Consider the following 26,320-nt stretch of genomic DNA (forward strand, 5'->3'; position numbering starts at 1 on the left):
TCAGTTTATCTGAAGGACTCCACTTGCATTCAGTGTTTCAGCATTCAATAGAATTCATGGATTCCCAAATGTTCTCTATTGCTTTGAGAGTTCCTCGGCATTTTTCGTTTCTCCTGCTCTCTGTAGTGTCTGTGAGCTCTGTTCTCTTGAAAGTCTAGACAGCGTTTCTCTTAATTTTCCTAAACTCAGATCATCCAATTTAAACAATGAGGAGGGGATGGGGGGAGATGAACTCACTTTGTTTCTGTACTGGAGGAAAAGGAAATGCATTGTGCAAGTGCAGTTCTGCAATTGACAGGACTGTGACTGACAGGCTCACCACATTCCCTTTGTTTTGGAGACAGTTGTGTCTCCTTATAAACAAGTACAATAATCTTATCAAAGATTTTAAATTAGGGAAGCAACTTGCTGAAGCAATTTCTTATTTTTATCAGAGACTTCCCTGTTGGGGACTGCTGCCCTCAAACCTGTCTCCTTCATATATGAAGGAATATTTAAAAGGGCAAGCTCTCTTCTGAGAGATGCTCAGAGTTGTGTAGCTTGTTTCTTAATGTTTCTGGTTGGCTGCTGGTGCTCTTTGGGAACCATGCAGGCTGTGTTCTCCCAGAGCACAAGAAATTTCTTCCACCTGCCAGACTCATGCCAGTTATAGGAGAGCTATTGTTGTGCAGTAACCCCACTGACCCCTGAGCACTGTGCTTTGTACTTCTCTGGGAGGTCACATAAAAGGTTTTGGAGAGCAGTAGTCAGCAATTGTACAAATGTTTCAGTTAAAATGCCTTATTCCCATCACCCTTAGCAGATACAGCGTATCTGCAGCAAAATACACTCTTACCTTTACAGCCACAAGATAAGAAAATTATTATTTACCCACAGTATCTTTTCATCTTTAAGGAATGTTGTAGTTAGAGCTGCTCTTACCATTTACTCTCCATTTCTGCCTTTAGCTCTTTCTGGTACAACAGAGTTTAATTTAGTGACTTGGAAGATTCCTGGTCACTCTGCTTTTAGTGTAATTGCATCTATTCTTTGCAAGGTAATGGCAGAGAGCTTGAATGGTCTCCCTTTTTTTTTTTTTTTAAGTTTTCCAAGTGCAAATAACTATATTGCTGTTAAACTGCAAATTTAAGTTCTTGAAGTATTTCAGTTTTGAAGGAGGAAGTAGCTACACGTTTGAAACGAAGAAGGGAAAGCTTCAAGTAATTTTATAATATTTATGAAATATTTAAAATCCTTGTGTTGCTATAAGCTTCTTGTGTTCAAGAAGCTTTGTTCATCTTGAAACTAATGTTTAATAATTCTTTATGCTGTGTTACTGCTGCTGTAGGAAGGACTTCTTCCCAAAAGGCTGTACCACACTGGACTGTAAAAAGCACATTGGCATTGAGGACTTCTGAGCCCTCAGTTGAGTTACAAAGTCCTCCTTTGTGTAGTAGCAGTTCCTGAAGGCCTGTGTTTATTATCATAATAATTGTGTATATTCAGTACACAGAGTTTAAAAGATCGTCCCTGCAGATGTGACACAAATAAAGACTTAGAGGAGTACAAGAGAACACTAAAAGGGCACCTTTTTACTTCTGGGATATGGCTAAAGTCAGGTCTTTATTTCACCTCTCCATTTGGACAAGAGGATCTTGGCTCATGGTGAGGAGATGTGTAATCCCAATTTAAAGGAAAAGCTAGAAACTGATACTGTAGGGAGCCAGGATGTGGGCTAGAGATAGCAATGTGGTCTGTCACTTAAATTACTGGCTTTGTCTTCTGAACAGGAATTAAAATATAACAAAAAATGAAGTAATCCAGATATTTGTTAGAACCCAGTTAAGGGAAGCTGTGTGCAGGGTGGGTTTGTTTTCATGTCTTGTGCAAGCAGGACTAGAGTATTTTGCTGTATGTTTCCTTTGATACTCAGTCACTAAACGGAATCACCTGGATATGTTTATAGCTGAATACTTGTATATGCCTTTAACTAAAGGTTTTTACTTGCCTTCGTTTATTTATTACTTGAAAAACAATCTTGTTCCACTAAAGGAGCATGTACTTTGCAATTCCTTGTTTTAACAAGTATCAAAAAAGCTAAAGATAGTGTCAATATTCAGGAAAATAGCTCCCATGGTAAATCTAGAGAGATCAAATTAAAAACTTCCTCTCTTACTCTTTGCAGTAAATAGATTGAATTCTAATTCCTAGAACATTTGAAGGTTCTGGGGCTTTTTAAACATTGAAAGAAAGCTTAGGGATCTTTTTTTTTTTTTACTTCAAGAAGTTCACTTTCTACAGACCAATACAATATTGGTGCAGAAGTCAGACATTTGAGCCGGGCAATCCAATTTAAATATTTCTGCAGTTTGCCTTGGCCTAGAACATCTGTGTAGCATTTTCTGTGTGCAGGATTTCAAAGGACTAGGTACAAGGTCATTTTGATCCTCTAACTAAATTCTAGTAAATAAAAACAACCTTTAGGCATTCTCTGCATTGAAGTCTATAAGATAATGATATCTGAGATCTTAAAACATTTTGTAAAGTTAAATTCTTAAAAATATAGTAATCACATATAGGACTTTAAAATACTTGCTATCGTTTTTAATCAGTGAAATGTTGTGTAGTAGTGTGATTTCTGAAAGAGATGCTGGTCTCTTTTGTTCTTTTCTGGGAACCAGGAATCGGTAACATCTGCAACAGCCTGTTGCTATCAGGCAATCTGCTTAAGTTTCCTGTGCTGATCTCTGTAAGTATCAGCAGCATGAGTACCACTGCTGCCCAGTCTTTATCACAACGCTGTGTGTGTGTGTGAAATCAGTGTCTTTTTTTTAAATGTCTTTTCTTTTCTTTTCTTTTTGACCTTTTTTTCCCCCTTCTCTCTCCCCACCCCCCAGCTGTGTCTGACTTGCCTGACAGGAAATTTTCTAATTGCCGGAACAGCTGGTCACAGCAAAAACGCCAGGGTTGGTCTTCCCTGCTCAGTCAGAAAATCCAAACATCATGGTTTCTTAGTCATGTTTAAGTTTCTGCCTCTGCGTGTTCGCTCTGTTCGGGTGAGCTTAGTTTATTTTTTAAGAGAGTAACAGGGAAAGTTTTACTTTAATTTAACTTCGGATTTCAGAGCAATTTTAGTCTTTCGCTGCTTAGGGATCAGTGTTGTTTGGATACAAAGTGTTTTGTATTTCCTTTAAAAAAAGTCTGTGGTATGTTTGTATGCTTTAGAAGTTTCTAAGGTACCTGCTGATAAAATTCAGCCTTATTAGGAAATTGTTACCTGTATGTAAATAATGTAAAACTTCTCTTTTAGGGGGAGGTGGGGTTGTTAAATGTGAGCTTAGCTGTATGTTTTCTCACTGAGAGTCAAGTTTTATTAAAAGCCTTTGTATTTTTAATACTTAGTGGTAATTTTAATAGTTGCATCCTAATATAGTGCTTTAAACTGTAAAATATGGCTCTGTGTGATGATAGTTAAAGTAACTCAGGCATATTCATATCTTAAATTTACTTCTGAAATGGTATGAAGAGTAGTGATGCTTGCATAACAGGGTTAGGGTTATTTCAAATGATAATTTAGTCATAGCAAATGTTTATTTTGTGTAATTTGTCTTGTTGGGCATATATTTAAGCATTAAAAAGTTTGGTTTACATTGAGAAAAATTACTAGTGGAGTACTGTATTGTGCCAAGCACTGTTTCAGAACTATTTAACATTACATGTAAACATTCTGTCATTGGAAGTCAAATCAGCTTTCACTCCTTTTGTAGGTCTGCAAATACTTTTTCTATGAGGGGGTAAAAACCCCAAAACCCATGACCTTCTTCTGTAATGACTTAACATCTTAAGTGAGGGTCTGTTAACTTGTAAAAGCAGTAGACACCTACTAGCCCATGTACTGGTTTAAACAATTTGTATTAGTTTTTGCAATGCATATTAAAAAATGAATTGGAATTTTCTTGCCACAAGTGAAACACCAAAACCAGACATGAATGTAAAACAATAGAACATAGATTGGGTTATAATCAAGAGAATTTTTAATATAAACATTACAAAATAAATACTTATCAACTCATAGTCCTGAATTATAGTTCTTTTCCACAGGCAACATGAAAGGTATTCCTAAGAAATTTGGTCCAACAATGGCATTGTTTTATCTACTTACAGCAGCCTGCTTAGGTTGTCATCAACATTCTGTTGATTTTAAAGTGCTAGCTATTGCAGACCAAACTACAGGTTTTCAACCCATGTAGAGTTGAGTATATATTTAGGAAATTATGATAATAAAACAGGATTCATAGTTTTCATAGATTAGTGCTGAGTATGCTCAGGGATTATTTTTCCTTCTAAATAGTTTGGGGCTTTTTAACTTTAATTGGTTTTTAATTGCAATTCTCTGTTAGTGCTTACCAAGTAGGAAAAAAATTTATATCAGTGTTACTGGGAAATGAAAGTTCCACCCAATGAGTATTTTTTTCCAATGCTGATGAGCACATTTCAGTTCATGAGATAATTTTGTGCTGCTTGATCAAAAGAGAACTGCATTGCAAAACTGCTTTTGGTGACATTGAGCTTTTAAAATGCTTACAGGAATTCTTCAGCTTACTGCTCACAGTTCCTTTGGGAAGGAGGGGGTAGTGTCCTGTCCTGTCCTTTCCTTTTCTGTTTTCATTCTAAGGAAAGAAAGCATTTATCAGAATTACACTCCCAGCCTAGTGAACCACATGTGTCCATAGGGCCTTACCTGTCCTCTGGCTTGTTTCTCTGGGACAGGATTCATTCTTCAAACTCCTATCTGGCTTCATCTCTACAACCAAAAGAATGGGAGGGGTTCTGTCCCAGTAGCCAGGTCTGCAGTCTTCATTTTGTGAGTTGGCTATGTGAAACAAATACAGACATAGGCATCTACGATCTCAAAATTGTTGCAGAAAAAGACAAAAATGAAAAAGAGTAGAAAGAGGCTAAGGAATAAATACATTAATGCAATTTTCTCTTTGTTATCTCTACAAATTATTTTCCTCTGAAAGACTTAACAATTTAAGGATTAAAAAAAAAACCAGACCCTGAAACTAAACATTTACAAATAAAGTTTTCTCTAAGAAATCGTATTTTCTGTCAGGTAAAACAATAGAAGCTGTCTGCAACAAGTGATATGCTGTTAGTTGAAATTGTAGGTTTTTCCATCTTGTAAAAAGAAGCAAAGACATAAACTGTGAACGCCTGTGTTTCTGACTTCAGATGTCCACATTTAGAACATCTGCTCTACTCTTGCTTTTCTTTGGTAGTAGTGTAAAACAGACAGCATACATAGAATATCCTTCCATCAGCTTGACTTAATTTTATGCATGGTACTGCTTTGTTTTTTGTTGTATTGGAATAATTGCTACTTCAGAAGCAGGATTTTTAATCAGCTTTTTAGAACAATTGTTTTTGTATGAGCGGATAAGTAGTGGCTACTTGTGTTGACTTAAATTGAATATTAGTCACAGTTATAAGGAATGGCTTTTAGACCATGATTTAGCTCACTAACACTGCTTACCAAAGTAATGGGAGATTGTGAAGTACTTGTTGCAATGTGAATTTTATTTTTAAGGTAGTTTTGAATTTGAAGGTAGGAGAATTAAACAGTGTAGAATGTATGAATGTATATAAAATGTTTTTAAGGTATTTAAAAAAAACCTAGACTGATGTACTCTTCACATTTTTAACTCCCATTTTTACCTTAATGAAGATTTCGATAAGCTCTAGTCAAAGAGGTAAAAGTAATTGGTTTTCAGTTTGTTGCTCTTTATTACTTCTAAAAGTATAACTCAAAAGGAGGGTTTAATTTCTGCAAATAATGCTGAAAATTCATCCTCTGTTCATAACAAGTTGGGAAAGTAAAAATGTATCTAGGAGACTTCCTGACTCAAGGGAGGGGAGGAAAAGGAAGTTCTGTATATGAGCTGGGGCACTGCGCCAACACTGAGTCATCCTTTTAAAATCACTTGATATCCAATAAGCTTACTGTCCTTACAGGACATAACTGCTTTATGTAACTTCAGCACCAAGGTTTAATATCAGTCAGTACTTCAGAAATAGTTTATTTGATTGTGGGGATCAACATTATGATGCCTGTGACAGAGAAACACAGCCATGTGCAGCAGAGCTCTTAGCAGTACAGTGAAGGCTAGCAAAGTAGTAAAAGGCAACCTATAGCCATTGTTGGAGCAGTGGGAAGTAAATTGCTGGGGAATCCATTTTTCTGTTTTCAGCCTTATCTTTGCTTGTACTAAATGTACATGTGCTTCAGGAAAGTGCATTTGTCTAAAGGAAGCAAAACATTCCTGAAAAGAGATTAAGAGGGGTGAAAGCAAAGCTGCTACTTCTGTAATGAAAATGGAAAAAAAAATCTATGTTGCTACATAATCAATACTAACAAATGAAAAATGATAAAAGCAGTATCTTGGCTGCTGCGCATTTGGATTGCTTTTTTTGAAAATTGTATGGTCAACAGCATACCCTGATTTTAGGACTGATACACTGATTTAGGTCTTATCTTGAAAAATAGCTGATGTTTGAGGGAGGTGTTCGCCAATATTGGCAAAATGGTTTTGACTTAATTGTTATGATCAAAGTTATCAAAAAGGATTTCTTTTTTCTCTTATTCTGATTCCTGACCATCAAAGTTGAAGTTCCAGAACTGTATCCTTCCTAATGGTGATTCTGGCTGTTTCTCATGTGTAAATTATCCCCATATAAAATAGATATAAAAAATACTGTAGTATGTGATTTTAAGCAGAACATATTCATTAAATAGTTCCCTAAAGGGTTTCTGATGGATCCACCAACATTTTTTAATGTATTCATAGGGTCTGTTTAAAAGAAATGTTAAAGTCACAATATTGGCACAGTTAAGTGGTAAATGGTGTATTTAGAAAAAAATGTCCAGTTTGGGGGAGTGACTTGGTTTTGTCAGGCAGCGACTCTTGGAAGGGCTCTCAGTACCCTTTGAACACAGCCCCAGGGCTGGTCCCTCAGCAGCTGTGGTCACTGCAGGTTGAGGCAGGAGGATTGTGGCTGGAAGTGTGGGGATTATTGCTCTGTGCAGCAGAAATCAGTGATGCAGAGGCTACCATAATAACATGAACAATCAAGTAGTAAAAATAAAACAGTCAGTGAAGACTTTACAAGAACACGAGCTAGAAAATCACTTTACAGTGAGAAATCTGAACAAGTCTTTAAGAAGCAAATTAAATCATAACTAAGATAACTTATGTCTGTATGGAACTGTATGTCAAAGATGGTTCTGTTTTGTACCTTCTTTACTCTGTAAGGCAGTACAGAATTACTGTACAGTACAGAATTACTTCTGTACTGTAAGGCAGTACAGAATTAACAGGTAAAGGTGAAACCTGGGTAATGCTGGAACCAGGATTATCAGTATTTAAATTAATTTCTCCAGCAGTTGCTTAAGATGGCTTAGCTATTATAAAGGTTTTAATTATTTATTGAGATTAAAATTTGTTCATCTTCTTATCTGATGTTTTTGTTAAGTCAAAGCCTTAACCTAATTTTTACAGATTTTGGTCAGCATGTCAACAATGTTTGATGTCTGGGAAGAACTTCTATGATTACTGAACCCATCCAAGGATTTTTTGCATGTGTCAGATTTCCTTCCCACTAGGTTTTTATGAACTTGAGTATGTATAGCACATCTATCCTACTGATGTGTGTTTGTTATTGGAAGGTGGCAGTTTATTTAAAAGTCCTGCTAGTCAAGTTTTTTCTCAGTTCTAAAAGCAAAGATATGACAGAGGGGTTTCTTTCTGTCCAGAAATTGTGTTGTAAAATTTAGAGATTTTATTTAAAATGAGTGTGAGGTTAATAGTTTGTTCTTGTTCATTTCTTATGTCCTTTATTTCATAACTTCCATCTCTATTAACTGCAGAAGGGGTTGGTCTGTGGCCTTTTACTTTTTTCAACCATGAAACCTTTTATTCTGATGTTACAAGTTTGGTGCCGTGTTTCTTGCTATATTTTGTAAAGCCAAGAAGTGTGTGTGCAGAGGGGAAGCTTTTTGATCAGTATTTAGTCATCTGCCAGCTGAAATTTACTGCACTTCTGAGGAGATTGTCACCTTCATCTGGATAATGCTCCTTTCATGGGAAGGTGAACGTGCAGCCAGCCTTGATTTGCACTCAGTTCTTGGGTCCCTTCTTGTAACAGCGTGCAGATGTTCTGTGTTATCTCCAATATCCCCTTCCTGATGCAAAGGACTCAGGATAGTTATTCATCACATGTCTCATGTCAATAATGACTTTAAGGATTTTCTTAATCAACCTTTTATAAAGAGCACTTTCTCAGAAATCTGTTCCTGAATTTGTTCCAGGTAGAACTCGGGTATGGTGAAGGAGTCATTTATTTTCTTTAGCCTTTAGCTGCTGTTACTCCGTTTTTTCATCAAATAAGAACATCCATTTTCCACAATAACAGGCCTCAGAATAATTCAAAAAGTAATGCAAATCCTTTCAAAGTGTTCAACATGTTAAAAATAAATAGAATGTCCTTTCAAAAAGCCTTAATCTCTAGGTACTTGTGGCATGTACTGCACATACCTAACTTTGCTCTTGGTATGGTAAAAAAATTAAACCTCACGGGTTTTTTGTTGCTCTTTGCATAGTTAGTCAAAAAGATTTTTTTAATTTGATTTTTTTTTAAATCCCACAGTTACAGAATCAGATAAAATCTTCCTGGACCCTTCCAACCCCCCAGTCTTGTTGTGCATGCTTGTCTTTGTTAGGAATCTTAGTTTTTTGGTATCTTGCTTTCAGTCAGCTTTCTATTTAGTTTAATTTCACTGAAGCAGACAGCAGAGACTATGCAGTCACTCTTTCTGTTCAGGATGGGTCCAGTTTACTTTTAGAGTCACGTGCTATTGACTTTAATGTTTGAATGCCTTAAGCTGTAAATGTTTCCCTGTACTTTTTTATTTCTCACCTTTCCAATTCTATGTCACTTCATGTCTTTACACCCCTTAAATGTCGCCTCTGTGTAGGATCCATATAAATACACTGGTCCATTATTATTTTTGCACTAAAACTTTACATTTTTTAGGTAGCTGCTGCATTTGTCCTTTGGAATAATATATGCATATCATAATTTTAATATATACTTTCAGTATATTGAAAAGTATATACTCAAGTCTTTGTCCTTCATTGTGAAGCTGATGAACAAATTATTTTTTAACAACTGTTATCTAAAATATGTTGTCATTAAGATTAAAGTGCTTAAAATATTTCTACTCATACTGTAATTTTCAGTATCTAGAAAAGAAGAAATCTGGCATCCAGAAATACCTTTCCAAAGTACATGTTCCATACGTAACATAGCAGTTTATTCTTTGATGTTGTGTTTAAGGTAATTCACATCTAGTTCTTACACCTCTTTAAGAGTAAATTCTTGCTGAATTTCCTATTTCTGCCCCAGTATTTTGAAATTTCTTTGCCAAGCACTTTCATCATGCAAGTTCACTTTGCTTATGCATTTTTTTCAGGAAGCTGAGGCTGAGAATTTTAGGTGCAGTGAGACTCCTATGATGTTTGGATGTGCTAATATTCTGAATGGGTTTCCTCTTCCTGCTACGAGTAAGAGCACAGATCTGATCCTGTGCTGCCTAATTAGATGATTTGGAGTATTTCCTTGTGAATAATTTTACCAATATTGCAGCATACACTTATATATTTTTAAAAATTATTTTAATCTTTAGTTGATTATTTCTCTTTTTAATGTAAAATTTGCGGACTAAGAATGCTTCCATTTTTTAACGTTTACTATTTAAACACTAATGAGTGTCGTAATGGTATTGTGGATTTTACTGGTAGTTCTCCTAAATACCAGTTCAGAGCCCAGTTTAGTAGTCCTAGAGCAGCTATTCAGCTGTCCCTGGACCATAATGCTCAGAGAAAGGTCTGCAGATAACACACAGCTCCTTCTGCACTGATGAGCTTATGCCATCCAGCTCTGCATGGGCCACTTCTTTACACAGAGCAGTTTTCAGGTTTCCTGTTGAAAATTCAGAATTCCAAAGGGTAAGTTGCATAAGAGTCTATGTAAACTCATGTTTTTCTCTTGCTTTTCTGGGCCTTTTCATTAATACTGAGAAATACATGCCTAGTAAGACTGTTTCTACTTCCTTTAGGGTTTGAAGTCTGGTTTTCTTTTAACATATTATCTATTAGTTGTTCCTGTAATAAGATCTCAAACAAATACAAATATTTTATGTTGCAACAGGGTTAATTTACTTTTGAATTAAAACGTGATGGTAAAGGAAATTCACATAAATTCAATTACTAGAAGTAAAATGAGTGTTTAATTGTTAATTAAGTACCTAAAATATTGGGAGTTTTTTTCCCAGCAACATGATTAGGCTATTAGTTTTATAGTCTGATAATGATTAAATAGTTTTTCACTGCTTCCCTAGAAGGTGTCTGTCTTTTTGTTTTACTGGCAAGCATGTTTCCTATTCCAATTTGTAGCTGATTATTTATGATAAAAATTAGCTGCCCTTGGTGTTGTAGAATCCTTCTTTTTTTTTTTATAAAGTTTTTCATTCCAGTTTTACTTGTCTGTGCCATACAGTCCATTTGATGTTCTTTCCTATGTGTATTTGTGTGTTCTTGTGCACAGGCATATATTGTGAAATATATTACTATAAGCTTACTTATATGGAGATACTGCCTGGAATAGACTAGTTCAGTACAGGAAATTGTTCTAGAATATCGTATTTTAAATTCATACCTGAACTTGTTTGTCACTCACTTCCTTTCTAGGCCAGTGTTCATTTAACACTATTACATTGTTAAGTAAACTCAGAGTAATGTTACCTTCTGTTTGTTCCTTGTTTTCTATATTTAGTTTCACTGTAGTGGAAGCCAGTAGCAACCACTTAAAAGTTGACACACATGGTTGTTTTGGGGATTTTTTTAAATGGCTTTCTGAGGCAGTGCAACTTTCTAATGTGAGGAAGGCCTTGAGAGAACTGTGTGTCTGGAAGAGGCAATCATGTCTTGAGACTTTTATTTAGACCCTCCTGCAGTATAATGCTTGAGAAATGGGAGCTTTCCAAGCTTATAAATAACAGAAATAAAATGTAGGCAGTTGGGTATAATTGTAACTGGAGGGAAGACCCTACCATTGCAGCTGGTGAGTTGACTGACTGTAGTTGTGTGAAAACTGTCAAGGAATGGAAGAAAGGAGCAGAGGACCCAAGTATTCCAGCATCTCATTTATTTTCAGTTCATCACATGGGACAAATGGTTTTGCCAGGTACCAAGAAATGATCAAGCAATTCAATACCAGATGGAACAGCTGGCTTCTCTTCTAGTTTACTGCAGGATGACATCACTATTCTGATGTAATTAGTGCAGTTGGTTGAGAATAGAGATCTCTTTCTGCAGTGTGTAAGATTTGTATTTTAATTCAGGTAGATAGTGAGGCTTATTACCTCTGCGTATGATTTGTGTTTCTATAAAAGCTTTTGTATTTTTGCATTTTCAGAACACTGTTCAGGTTAAAATAACAAACATTCAGCAGTTATGTCAGAAAAGGAAACTGCAAATTTGTGGACAACCACTCATCATAAATCTTGCTCCCAAATGAGAGTTACCGACAACTTAAAGTTGGATATCATTGGAGTTCCTTTTAGTTTAAAACAGAGTTCTATTAGGTCTGCCTTTTATGGACTGAAGAGTAACTGAGCCCTGAGAAAATGCAAAGCCTGGGAATATTCTCTTGGTATCAGGAATGTGAAGTGGTGGTTTGGGGTTTGTTTTGTTTTTTAGAGGGTGCTCAAAATAACCGCTGGAAAGATGGTTGCATAATAATTGCATAGCATTCAAAAATAATAATTTTTGTTTGAGTATAGAGAGCAAGTTAATATATTTTCTTGTTCTTGTTGAGTTTTGTAGTGCTTTTAAAGCAATATAGAATCTTAGAAGGATTTGGGTTGGAAGGGACCATGAAGGTCACCTAATCCTAGCCCACTTGCCCTGGGCAGGGACACCTTCCATTAGATCAGGTTGCTCAAGGCCTTACTCAGCCTGGCTTTCAACACTGCCAGGGTTGGGGCATCTACAGCCTCCCTGGGCAACCTGTTCCAGTATCTCACCATCCTCATAGTAAAGAATTTCTTCCTAATACCTAACCTAAATTTCCCTTCTTCAGTTTGTCCCCATTACTCCCTGTCCTGTCACTGCAGTTGTTGATGACGGATCCCTCTCTGGCTTCCCTGCAGTCCCCTTCAGATACTGGGAAGTTGCTATGGGCTCTCCATGCCAACTTCTCTCCTGTAGGCTGAACAACCCCAACTTTCTCAGCCTGTCTTCGCAGGGAGGAGCTCCAGTCATCTTACCAACTTCATGGCTCTCCTCTGGATTTCCTCCTACACTTCCATGTCCTTCTTATGTCCACCTGATTCCTTTGCATCTCTGAAAGCAGTAAATAAAGAAGATTTTATTACATTGTGTTTCACATGTTTTTGACTTTCCCAAGATTGCCAGTAGGCAAATAGATAAAACCGTTAAGCAGAAGTGGATCAAAGTATCTGAAGTAATGTGTGCTTGGCAGTCTGTTTTGCTGAGCTATTCTGTTCCTCCCTTGGGATTCTCTAAGATTCAATGGGTGGTTTAAGTAGTATGTAATCCAACTGATCACATTATAATATAAAATATAAAACCAAAAATGTCCACCAGCAATTTATTCAACAATATTTCTTTCAGACTCTGTACAGATTCAGCTGGTAATCAATGATGGTAGCATTTTCTCCTGAAAAGACACAGAAGTTCAGGTTATTAGGTGGAGTACTCAGCATGACTATGTGCACACACATGCAAAATTTGCTGTCTTAAAATGGAAACAGCCACCTAAACTTAGAGGACATCTTGGATTTGTCTTGGGTCTTCTAAAACTATTCTTTAAACTAAATTCTTCACACTAAAGTATCTTTTTTTCACTCCCTGATTTTAAAAGTTGCCAGCATGTTCTGTGCATTATTCCAAATCATGTGCTGGAGTTTTTTAATATACACTGACTATCACACACACTCAGGATTTCTTGTGTGCAGCTCGTTTCCAACTTTGTAGTCTTTTGAAAATAAGAATCTTTTGAAGAAGAATTGTCTGTCTGAGAGAAGCATGTGTTGGAATATGCTGACCTGGGTGGACAGTTGCTTTGCATTTATGTACAGTACTGAAACAATCAGATGCAAAAGGGTACTTTCAGCACTAATTCATGCACATAAATTTTGCAGAATGCTTGAAAAGCTTACAAATTAGTGCTTCAGAAACACAGTTTTAGAACTTGGCCTGTACTAACCTATCACTATAGCTAATTAGTGCACATTTTGGTGCATATAGATGTAGGAAAAGACTGGAGCAAGGAAGACATAGTCTTAGAGGTAAATCATAGAATATCCTGAGGTGGAAGAGATTCATCAAGACATCGAGGTCCAGCTCCTTGTCTTGCACAGCACCATGGCCAGAAGTCACACCATGTGCCCAAGAGCATTGTCCAAATGCTTCTTAAGCTCTGTCAGACTTGGTGCTGTGACCTCTTCCCTGGGTAGCTGTTCCAGTGCTCAACCACCCTCTGGATGAAGAACCTTTAACTAATATTCAACCTAAACCTTCTCTGACACAACTTCAGGCCATTCCCTCAGGTCCTGCCACTGGGTAGGTTAGAGAATACTTAAGCAAGCAGAGTGTATCTAAGTCTGTGGGCCCTGATAAGCAGACAGAGTGTGTCTGAGTCTGGGCCCTGATGGAATGCACCTGAGTGCTGAGGGACCTGGCAGCTGTCATTGTGAGCCCACTGTTGATTATTTTCTAATTACCACAATGACTGGGAGAGGTGACAGGACTGAAGGAAAGTGAATGTCAATTCCTGTCTTCAAAAAGAAGGAGGGTCCAGGGAACTACAAGTTGGTCAGCCAGGCTTTAATCCCCAGGGAAATCATGGAGAAACAAAGCGTTCCTGTATACGTGGAGTACAAAAGGGGTAGCAGGCTTATTCAGCATGGATTCACAATGGTGAAATGATGTTCAACCAGCCTGAAGGGAGGGTAAAAAGAACTTTTCTTCAGTGCTGCCCAGTGGCAGGACCAGAGGCAATGGGCAAAACGAGAAATACAGAAGTTTGAACATCAGGAAACACTTTTTCACTGTCAGGCTGGCTGAGCCCTGGCACAGGCTGCACAGGGAGGTTGTCACCATCCATGGAGATATTCAGGTCCTGGCTCTGGGTGGCCCTGCTTAAGCAGAGGGTATGGGGTTAGACAGGATGATCTCCAGATGTCCCTTTCAATGTCAGCCAGTCTGCAATTCTATGAAATGGATCTAAGAGTTCCTCAATAAATAGATGGAAAGTATTCTCAGATTTATTTTGTTTGCTATAACCCATAGAAGAAATAGAAAGAGAATGAACAAGAAGTTAGAACTGTAGATAGTATCTTGCTTTCTGTTTGTTAACTAACAGTCAGTTGTGTGTTAACTTACAGTAGCTTGGATTGCATGTAATGCCTAGATAGATCTTCAGATGACATTAACAAGAATGCAGGTTTTTTTACGTACTTGATGATTGTAAGTTCTGAAATTCTTTCCTTGTGTGGCAAGGAGTGTCACTTTTCAGGGATTTTCAAATTCAGTGCAGAAAACGCTGAATTAAGTGCAGAGCACAAGAAGATAAAATTCACTGCTGCTCAGAGCTTTCTGATGAACATTTTCTCACAGAAGGGGAAAGGATGAGGACTGGGCAGCTTTAATAGGATAGACTCTGCTTCAGAAGAAAGGCAGAATACTTTCTTCAACAGAATTTTTGTCAGTGGCAGGTGGGGTCTGCTGCTGAAGTGGGGGTGGACAGTTGCTTTGTGTGGAAATGTCTTGACTCTCACACTGTCTTAAAAGGTGGGCATTGGCATTGCTGCAGCATGGTGGTCCTCATTCAAGTGTTAAAAAGGAGGGCTTTCCAAAGACATCTGGTCCATTTGATACACTCTAGGTGTGTTTTAAGATTACTAAATTCTTAAGAAGATTGGTTTCCATTAATTGGTTGTGAATCTGGAACAGAAATATGAACCCAATAATATGGGCCTAAAAGGAAAATCTTGGGAATTGCTGACTTCTGTCTACTGTTATTGTTTGGATCCTGGTGCATCTCTAAAAGTTTAAGCTACATTGTTACTGAACTAGTGCTGTCTTAATTATGCAAATAGCATTGCTGAGTGGCTTTTTCCCTATATTTGGCATTGTCTAGTTGATTAGGTTCAGTGACACTGGTATTTTCCAACATATTGTGAATTTGTAAATATTCGTAAACCATTAATCTAAATTTATTCCTCTGTTTTCCTCTGCCAGGAAGAAGGAAGTATCAAAGAAATTGCAATAACTCACCATGTAAAGGAAGGACATGAGAAAGCAGACCCTTCACAGTTTGAACTTCTGAAAGTACTAGGACAAGGATCCTTTGGAAAGGTTGGTAACTGAACTCTTGTGGAGCCAATTATTCAGGAATATAGCATTGAATATTGGTTGTGAAATATTTAGAACAGTCACAGTTTTGCATTAAGGCAACGTTGCAAGTGAAAACTGCTTTCTAAATTAGTGCTAACTAGGCACTGTAATTGTGGCAGATCTTTTTAAAGCAGTAATTTTTTTTCATGTTAGCATAATATGTAGATTTCAAAGTTCAATAGTAAAAATGGCTTGATATGAAATAATTGGGTATTTTCTATAAAAATGGAATGTCATTCTTCTCTTAACTACTCTTCTCTATTTGAGAGGGTGAGGGTTGAAATGTTTTTTTGATAAGTATTCCTTGTTGCTTGCTAACTGTAGGACATCTCCAGTACAGAAGCTGGTTTTTGTAGCATGGTGCAATTGTAATGAACAAATTTTAGGCAATAATGGCTACTGAAGTAAATGTGATACACCCCAGTCATGTTCATTATCTGTTATAATTTGGTTAAGACAATGTACCTTGATATTTATCTGAACATCTGTTAATGACTCAAAGTTTCTAACATTTCATGAGTACTGAGATCTCACTAGGCATACATTTTTTATACTTCTAGTTGTCCAAATCCAACTTGAAAGCAAAACATTAAGTTCACATGATAAGACTGAATGGAATATGTAAGGCAGGACAGGAGAGCCTTTACATCCATTTTCATCCTCAGCTGCTGTTCTGAATGTGACATTAAGCTCTAGCATGTAAAAAACCACCTTAGATATGGTGGGAAATTAGAAAAATAGGTCCAATTCTCTTTTGGTGGTAGTAAGTTACTGTTAGTCACATCATTGTTCCAGTTAAATTTGGAAATCTAGGTACTTAAAAACTATAAAATTTTGTACTCATACTAGTAAGAATTCACTGGGAAACCTGATTCCAAAGGTTTGATTTAATCCAGAATCATAACCAAGTTTTTATTTGGAAATCTTCAGATCGCAAGAAGTAAATCATTCAAGGGCAAGGAAAAGTAAGCTAATAAATGATCATTTCAGCAATCACTTTTATTGATAATACTAAATTCAGTACTTTAATGGGAGGGAGAAAGGGGAATGTGAGTTTTTTAAAAAGCAAAAATAATAAACTGTCTAACTGACACAATTTTCTGCAAAAATGCCAGTCTTGTTCTCAGTTGTCTTAGCCTTTATGCAGAAATCATTAATATTTTTTAAAAATCCATAAATCATTTTGTTCTAATAATTTTTGAAGCTGTCTCTGTTTCCCATTTAGTTTAAAAAAAAGTAAATTTGCATGTTTTTCAAGGTCTCTTGATAATGATCTGGTAGTCTCTGGGTAATGCAAGGAATGTTAACATAAGTGAGAATTGGGCACAAAACCAGACATCAAACTGATTTCACATAAATGTTTAACTTGCTCATGAACCACAACATGTGTCTATACATGTCCACAGCCAGAAAACCTGTGACAGTTGGTTTTGGTGTTTGTTTTTTTCATTCCTAAATCTAAAATTTGTCTCTACTGAAATTAATTTTGTGTTAAGGGTATTTAAAACAATACCAGTCAAGAAATCCCATGATATTGAAGAAGGAAATGAAACACCCTTTAATTGAGGCTGGTTGTTCTTTATTGGTACATGCAACACTAGGATATTTTTAAAATTTATTTATACATTGATTTATATAGGTTTCTGGATCAAATTTTGTTCACATATTTATGGTCATATCTGAAAATTATTTTATTAGCATATTTCCTGTGTCATTCTATGATTTTCAATAAGATAAAACTAGAGATTAATTTTAAAAAGCAGATTTTTGTGTGTCAAATTTGGAAGAACTTCTGAGAGAATCCAATTTATTTTTTTTACTCACTAAAATTACTTAAGTTAGACCAAAATTAATTTGGCAGAGTATCCTCTGAATGAACTTTTTAGATTATGAAAGGAGATTTGGCTTTGCAGAATCTAAAACTGTCAAAGTTTCATTGAAATCATAGTGACTACTTGAATTTCATAGCAAAAAACATTAATCTGACTTGCTTTTATTTTCTTTTAAGAATTCTTTCTAATTTTTAATGCAGGTCTTCCTTGTCAAAAAAATCTCAGGATCAGATGCTAGACAGCTTTATGCAATGAAGGTATTGAAAAAGGCCACCTTGAAAGGTAAGCATTGTTTAGAACAAGGGAAGATAAATAAAAAAGGTTACTCAGGGACATTATACCAAAACCTAATCTTTACACAGCTGCTGCTCTACAGATTGTGTCTTACAGCTTTCTTCTCTGAAACAGGAAATAGCAGAATACACTGCTTTGTTTTATAAACCTGGAAGGATTAAGGATTAACAATACCATGTTGGTAGTTAGAGAGGACAGCAGGCTCCTTCCCTTGCCACTTTCCTTAGGTGATGGTGGGTTAATGGAGGGGTTGTGTTACATCTGCCACCTGACTTGCTCCTGAGCTGTTATTTGAAACTTAATATCCTTCCGTTTTTCCTTTGCTGTGTGTCGCCAAGGATACAGTTAATGCCTTTTGCTCTGTTTATAATTAGGTCATGATACTTAAAAGCACTTTCTATTGGCTGTTTTTATTCTAGAAGTTCTTAAGCACATGATTTAGTCTTTTCTTTTGAAACAGACGTATACAGTACGTATATATACAAGTGTATACAGTACACTTGGCCAAACTCTTGGCACATGATTTTGGTGTAGAATGTATTTTATAAAATCTTAAGTTAATCATCTAGGTTACTTGAGCAGAAACAAATTGTGGATTGATCTGTTTCTTCAGTGATTTTGATCTTGAATGCTATCAGTAGCAAAATAAGTCTAAGCCTGAACAATCTCAATTCTGTCTCAGAAAATTCTGTAAGAAAAAAGAAATAAACCCTTTTTTTATGACTCTACTGAAACTGAAATGATAATTTTGGGATGGCTCCAACAGCCTGTAGTGCTTTATCGATGTTATCGATTATTATATTGAATTTCAGTTTTAATGTTTTAATTTCAGTTTTAATCCTTTTTATCGTCAAATATTTATAGAATGATGGGAAGAACAAAAACATTGATTTATGAACTTCGGCTAAAATGTTTAAATTTTTTCACTTAAGATCTAGTGCTGAATGTCACAGTTCTTACACTTACAGAGGGCTGTGTATTTGAACAGTTTCCTATATTTTGATTCCTTTGTGTTTTGTGGCACGTGTCATTCTCATTATTTGCTTCCTATTTTTCTGAATTTGATTTCCACTCATTTAAGGTACATTAATATCCTCAACAGCCTTTCATTCCCCAGCCTGTTAATAGCTCAGGACTGGTCAGAGGTCACTCAGCAGTTGCTTTTTAAGATGTTTGAGGGCTTCTCTTCATCACCTTTTGATTGCAGTTTTAACCTCATGTAAAAATTGCAGTCCAGGCTGTGGTTCTAGTTTTGCCTACAGATGGAGAGACTGATATATACTGAAATTGAGAGCATGACTCAAATTGGGAAAGGAGACCCTCTGAGGCACTAAGAATTCAAGGATGCAAAAGGCTTGAGCAGAAAGGTGACGACATCAAGAGGATGCCACAGTCCTCAGCACTTTGTATCTGGATTATCAGATGCTTGCTTGTGATTCATGTTTTAGGAAGAGCAGAGTTGCAAGCAAATTAAGATTACTGTTAAAACTTTAATATGAAATTAACTAGAATTAATTCTATTTTCCATGATTGCAACTTTTTAATATATGTAATACTGTATTCTTTAATACAGCATATTACTTGATTTGTCTGTGTTTCTTTAGCTCTTTCAAATCTATTTCATACAGTTATTTTTGTGCTCTATAATTAAAGATAAAAAGACCACACTTGAAAACAGTGTACCTGATCCACAAATCAAAATTAGAGAAAATATTTTCATAGAAATGCAGCTGTATTAGCCAGAACATATTGATGTAACTACACAGTCCAACTTTCTAATGTTTAGAGCAAATGCAAGAATATATACATATAATTTTGATTACTGCAGAGACTAGTTTATTAATACACTCTGATAGAAAGTGTTATCTTTCAGTGCCCCTTTATGATGTGGAGAGAGAAACAGCCAAAACATTGCTAGAGTGTTTGGAATCAAATATATTAAGAAAAATCAGTACTTCCAGTAGAACCCATGTGGAAATTACAGTCAAAAAATCAGATGTCAAGTCAAATAATGGCTTATGCCATTATCTGAAGTGAGCTCAGTTCTTTACACTTCTTTTGCTTGGAGTTTTAAGTCTATACTTTCCATGTAACTGCTGCATAGCTGCAGGCACTTGAAAGTCTTTTACATTTTTTTTTCACCTGAACCTGCCTAAGAGTATTCTGAATTTCAGTCTTGTAATTCAGATGAACTGCTGAAACAGTTAAACTGCACAACTAACTATCTTGTGACATTTTAATGGCTTTAGATGCAAAGGTCAACATTCAGATGTGATGTTTGCTTTGTACTTGAGCACTTATTTCATAAGCTTCCATTTTTAGTGATGTGTTCTGCAGGCAGATGGAAACTTCATGGTTTCATTCATGAAAACATATCTATATAACTTTTTCATAAGTATCTGTATTATTGTAAGTGTGTGTTTCTGGGAAAATATAGATAAATGCCTTAACACCATTTTGCTTCTTGTTCTTTTTTCTTTTCTGCCTTGTTATGTTTTAATATCTGAGAACTCTGGCTTGTTAACTGTACAAGGAATGCTGTCAGCTTAAACTTTGGACAGGACTTCATTGCTCTGGGGTGCTTCCTCCAGGAAGATACATTTGTGAAAGGAGCAGTAACAAAATGTAGAATAGAGGGAAAGAGAAAAATGCAACATCTTAAACCACTGAAAGCAAACTTTGGTAGTTCTCCCCTGTGTAAAGTACTGAATATTATCTGTATCCTGTCTGATTCAGAGCTTCAGAAGGGAACCAAGCCCTGACTGGAGCTGGCAGGAAAGTTGTGGGGAACAGCTGAAGCAGGTGCTGTGCTCAGCTGACTGCCCTGCCTGTATTCCTGCATTGCTGGCATGTGATGCTCATTTGGGTTTATTCTCTGGTGGCATAGGAGCACTTACATGTCCTGTTCAGAGCCACCATGGATGGACAGAACAGGCAGCTCGAGCAGCAACTGCTTCTAATGTCTGATATACTTCTCCATGCACATTTCCTCTCAGTAAATGTCCTTAAAAATATAATCTGAAGTATACACTACATTGAAGCAATGGCATTTTTATTTTAAGTTTATTATAAAGGAAATGAAAAAAAAATCCCTTCCAATCGTAAAGAACTTAATATTTTTTTAGTGTGAGTTATTTAATGAATTAAACTAATACAAGCATCTTTATGATAGTATGATTATACTTATGCTGTTTGTTTTGCTACGACTTTAATTCTCTATGCTTTTCACTAGCAGAATGTTTTCTATACATAGGTGTGGCAATTTTTGTGATGTTTGAAAGGTTTACTAAGTATAGAGCTGACTGAAGGGTGGCTGTGTTATCTCATGTGCTTTTGTTAAATTTATTTGCCTAGTGTTAGGTTTTGTCAATAGCAAAAACTGAAGCAAGTCAAAATGCATATTTAGCAGAAAAAAATGTGGAATAAATTTTCTGAGTTCTCAGCTGTCTGTGGTATAATGACCTGCAGACAATTATAATATTATACAATGGGAAGTACATCAGGAAACAGATGAGAAATACTGAGTCATAATGTAACTTTTTTTTTCATCTTGCACGCTCATGTTCTGTTGCAGTTCGAGATCGGGTTCGGACAAAAATGGAACGTGATATCCTAGTGGAAGTTAACCATCCTTTTATTGTCAAGTTACATTATGGTGAGTTGCAGAAAAATTCATTTTTATAGCATAGCGTGTTTGTCAAGATAGCTTTTAATATTTGCTCTGTGGTTCAGAAAATCACAGAACTTTAGGGTGTTAAGTCCCAATGGTGCAGACTTGCTCTGTAATAATTCTCATGCAAAAGAAGCACATGACTAACCTCATGCAGTGTTAAATCTTTATAAAACTGAGAGTCTGTAGCCCTTTGTGTTATTAAAAGCAGTTATCTATTAATAACTAGCCATTATTTTCCAAAACCTCTAATCTTTTGTATGACATACATTTTTTAAGTTCTTTCTTACAGTTGCTTTGTTTATTCTATAGAAAATGTATGCAATGGCATTAATTCCACTTGCATCGAAATTGGTGGAAATTAGTCTTTTAATTTTAATAGTATGAACAGCTGTAGCACAATACTTATGATTAAGAGGGGAGGATATCAGTACTTTAAACATGTGGAAAAAAAGGGGAGTTTCTGGTTTGGTTTGGTTTGGGGTTTTTTCAGCTCATGTTTTTCTTTTAGGGTTTGTTTTTTCCTATAGTTAAACCTCATGTCTCTCTCACTTTTTAAAGTGGCTTAAATTATGTACCTTTCACTATTTTATTTGCCATTCTTTTGCAGACTATAGTAAATGTCCCTGTTTAGCTAGGACATCTAGTTTTTAGATTTTTAGATTTTAAAAGGTTCATTAGTTACTAGTTTGTCCTTTTAAATCTAGTTTCTTACTTTAAAATCTGAAATAAAATGCTGGTTAACCTAAGTAAAGTTTATTTTTAAGGAACTTTATTGGTGATTTGCTTTACTTTCATATAGCATGGGAATTACTTGGTCTGTTGTAGAGGATCAGTTACCTCTGATTCATTTCAATACATTTTCTCACAAAGGCAAAAGAGAAATTAATTTTAATAATGAAAATAAGGGTGAATTATTTGGTATGTTATTTTCCTAATGGTGGATAAAGTTAGGTGATATTTAACTCTTTAATTGATCTTTTCAGCTTTTCAGACAGAAGGGAAGCTGTATCTTATTTTGGATTTTCTCAGGGGAGGAGACTTGTTTACACGTTTATCCAAAGAGGTACACTTTTTAAATTTGAAAAACTGTCTGTTGATAGAATTTATAAATTGTCTGTATTAGGAGAATTTACATTTTAAATGCCATTTTCATTTAATAAAATTTTGACCTGTTTTTAACCAGGTACATTTTTTGTTTTTTTGGGTTTCTTTGCACAGTCCCGTCATAGAAGGGCTGATGGCAATTAACATTATTTCAGAAAAAAGTCTTAGACAAGCAGTCTTTCTGTGTTGCTTTTTATACCTGGCAAAATCTCTCCTTTTGTTACCATGTTTAAATATAAGACTCAGAACTTGGATTTATATAAAGTATATTTATGGCTGGTTTTGATATCCAGAATTCAGGGGCAGATAAGATACTCTCTTTTTTTATGAATGCAAAACTGCATTATGTATGAATATTTAAAAAGTGAGAGTTGTATACCACTTATTTTAGTAATTTTCAAAGAGTGAATGTTTTGCCTCTGTCATGATAGTAATGTGTCTGTGTAGATACAGGATATAACAACTTCAAAGGGTTTCATTACCTCAATTTAATTTGATTATAATTCCTGAAGTAAATGTTAACATCTAATTTTTCGCCATATTTTAAGTTTTTGTTATCCATTACTCCTGTTCAAAAACTCACAACAAATATCTGTTCGGATAGAGATTGTATCCAATGTGTATCTGGTAGCCTGGACTTGCAGTAGCTGCTTTCCATTTTCCTTTGCCACAACAGTATCAGGGGCAGCTGGGTTACCACTGCAGTAAGTGCAATACCACTTATTGTTATTAAGAGGAGAGTAGAATGGAATTTATTTTGTGTATAGATGTACCCTTACTTCTGTGCTGACCACATAAATTATTACATTTGTTTTGATGATGCCATCTGTTTCAAGTTGCCCTTTGTAATTTCTTTTGCCACAGGTAACTAATTGGTTATTAATGCTCTAAAATTGAGATACTCCTAAAGTTTGTAGTTCGTTCTTGATTCCCAAAAAAGAATGTATATTGGCTTCCTGCTTCCTGACTTTTTTCATTCTGAGCCACTCACATTTTATAAAATTTAATGTGGTTAGATGAGAAATATTCATTATAGGTACCTGAATCTAAGCAGAGTTCATGACTGGTGAGGGAAATGGGCATGCTGGATGCTATTAATATCATCCTCGTACCACACCATGTGATTTTGAAAGAGATCACATGAAAGTTGTTGCTTTTTTCCTATTGTCTACAAGGGAAAGGTGATTAATTCCAAGCTAGATGTCTACACTGCAGATATTTAAGGTTAGGAAAGACGAGTCCCATGCAATGGTTTTAAATAACTAAGTGTGGGTGTATTATCCTCCTCATAGGATCTTTTATTATTTGAGCTTTTAAATGTTTCTTATACAGATTTCCTTTCTTGAATATGTCTGCACTAAATATTGGCTCTTTTGTAGAAGTAACATCAGCAACAACCTATTGTACAAGCTTTAGTATTGCTTTCTCTCATGAAACTACTAAGGGGAAAACATATTCTCCATTCTTAACTTTTGTTTAAAATAATCTTCAGCTATGCTGAAATAAATTTTTATGCTTTTGCATAAAAAAGAATTGCCATCCTTTTTTCTGGGTCTGTATGCTTTATCTTAAGGTATTGAGTCTTAGAGTCTAAAAACAAAGCAAGTAAAATAACTGAGTAGTAACTGAAATAGAATCAAATCATGCAGGATCTGGTTTTATTTTTATCTTTTTCTGTAGTCTCAGAAGAGTTGAATTGTAATGTATTCTGACAGGGATCACAACAGTTGATATATTGGGACAATATGTTCATATCAATTAACATAAACAGAGAGTAGTTTATCTTCCTAATCCAGAAAGTGGGATTGCTACCTGGGATGCTCCCTGTGCTCTTATGCAGGCTGTTCACTTTACTCCTTGTTAGCTCCTGTTAGTTTACTCCTTCATCTGCTTTCTGCAGTTATATCTGCAGTTACAAGGCTGCACCTTGGGGCTTTTATTATTGCTGTAACTTCTTTCTCAAAGTACCTAGGAGCCTAGTACTTTGTAGTACCTACTTTCTCAAAGTACCTTCCAAAATCAAGATACATATACTTTTCTTCTCTCTTACTTTGTGGATGAAATTCTGGCATTTGGACTTCTTTGGTCCATTTGTTGTCTGTGAATGAAATTATCCCATCCAACCAAGAGGTACTTACATTTTTTAAGTGCTTCCAAAGTATTTCAGTTTCACTACAATGTGTCTGTCTGTTTTCTTGAACAATCAGAAACAAATAATATCTCAATTTGCAGAAAGAAGAATATATTGCCTTTAAAAGTTCTTTTTTAAATGTGTCCAAGTATTTCAAGTATGAAATAGTGTGGGTTATAAAATCCTAGTTTTTGTATAACTAAGAAATTTGAATTTTCTAGTGTTTTGTGTAGCAATGAATTCAAGTATTGTAAGAAACCCTTCTGAAACACCACTGCTGTTGTTTTGTTTGTGCTGGTGTAACCTTTACAGATTTCACGTGTGAAATACATTGTGCTACTTTTTCAGGTGATGTTCACAGAAGATGACGTTAAATTTTATCTGGCAGAATTAGCACTGGCTTTAGACCATCTACATAGTCTTGGAATAATATACCGGGACCTAAAACCAGAAAAGTAAGGCTCCTCTGTGAGAAATGCAGTGTATTAACTTCATTTCTATAGCACTTCTTCCTGTGCACTTTTTCCCAACTGTTAAACTTCGGTAATTTACTATATAAATTGAACAGAGGGAGGTGGAGGAGGTTTATGAGCTATTTTCATTTAAAAGGTTGGATTTCACCTGTCTCAAAGAGGAAAAAGGATCTTAGCTTAGGACTTACAGGGGCTTGTTGAGGGAACTTTAAACTCTGTTTGAAGGGGAATGGGTGCAAAGCCAGAGGTAAGCCTTTGGATGGCACACCACTCTTTGAGGGACAGTGTTTCTCCAAGGTCCTTTGGTCTGCCATAGAGGTAGAGTTAAGGGATGGAGGTCCTTTCAGCAGCAAGGATGAAAGGAATATCAATATGTGAGAAATCCCAGAAGCAGAAGACAACAAAAAATATTTGTACAAATCAGCAGCAAAAGGAGAATCTCCATCCTTTGTTGGATATGAGGGGAAGCATAGTGACAAAAAGGATGAAGAGAAGGCTGAGGTACTTCATGCCTTTCTTGCCTCAGTCTTTAATAACAAGACCAGTTATCAAGGTGCCCAGCCCCCTGAGCTGGAAGACAGATTGGGAGCAGAATGAAACCCCCATAATCTAGGAGGAAATGGCCAGCACACTGCTGTGCAACTTAGAACCCAACTTAGACCTCCATATGACCAGATAGGACTCACCCAAGAGTTCTGAGGGAGCTGGTAGAAGAACTCATCAAGCCACTTTCAATCATTTATCAGAAGTCCAGGTCAACTGTGGAGGTCCCAGGTCACTGGAAGTTGGCGAATGTGACACCCAGCTATAAGAAGGGTTGGAAGGAGAAACCAGGATGTCAGCCTGACCTCGTTGTCAGGGAAGGTCATGGAGTCGTCATCTTGAGTGCCATCATGTCACATGTACAGGACAGCCAGGGGTTCAGGCCAGGCCAGCCTGGATTTATGCAAGGCAGGTCCTGCTTGACCAACATGATCATCTTCTATGATGAGGTGACCTGTGTAGTGGATGAGGGAAAGGCTCTGGATATTGTCTACCTAGACTTTAGTAAAGCCTTTTGTAACATCCAACCCTTAAAGGGAAAGGACCAGACAAAGTTTGTAAATGCTTGTGGTGGAAAGGAACAACAGAAGTGAGAGAGTCTGAAAAAAACCACAAGGTTTTATTAGTAAATTATATACCTGGCATGGAAATTGGTATTTTAGTCCCTGACCTACTATAAAAGTATATGCAGTGGGCTTTAGGTAAAGGGGTAAGATGAAGAGAGAAAAGGGAATTAAAGAGGGAGAGAG

At 36.1% G+C, this 26,320-nt stretch overlaps 1 protein-coding gene across 2 annotated transcripts in view; it reads left to right on the top strand.

Annotated features, from left to right (window-relative positions):
* RPS6KA3 (ribosomal protein S6 kinase A3) overlaps positions 1-26,320 on the top strand; it is a 74,025-nt gene that overhangs the window by 18,481 nt on the left and 29,224 nt on the right. For both annotated transcript variants that reach the window (XM_036404667.2, XM_036404632.2), the window contains exons 3-7: positions 15,366-15,482; positions 17,554-17,635; positions 21,222-21,302; positions 22,304-22,383; positions 24,904-25,010. In XM_036404667.2, coding sequence (XP_036260560.1) covers positions 15,366-15,482; positions 17,554-17,635; positions 21,222-21,302; positions 22,304-22,383; positions 24,904-25,010 — 467 coding nt within the window. The remainder of the gene's footprint in view (positions 1-15,365; positions 15,483-17,553; positions 17,636-21,221; positions 21,303-22,303; positions 22,384-24,903; positions 25,011-26,320) is intronic.

The sequence above is a fragment of the Molothrus ater genome, chromosome 2 (genome assembly GCF_012460135.2).
Source record: "Molothrus ater isolate BHLD 08-10-18 breed brown headed cowbird chromosome 2, BPBGC_Mater_1.1, whole genome shotgun sequence".
Lineage (NCBI taxonomy): Eukaryota > Metazoa > Chordata > Aves > Passeriformes > Icteridae > Molothrus > Molothrus ater.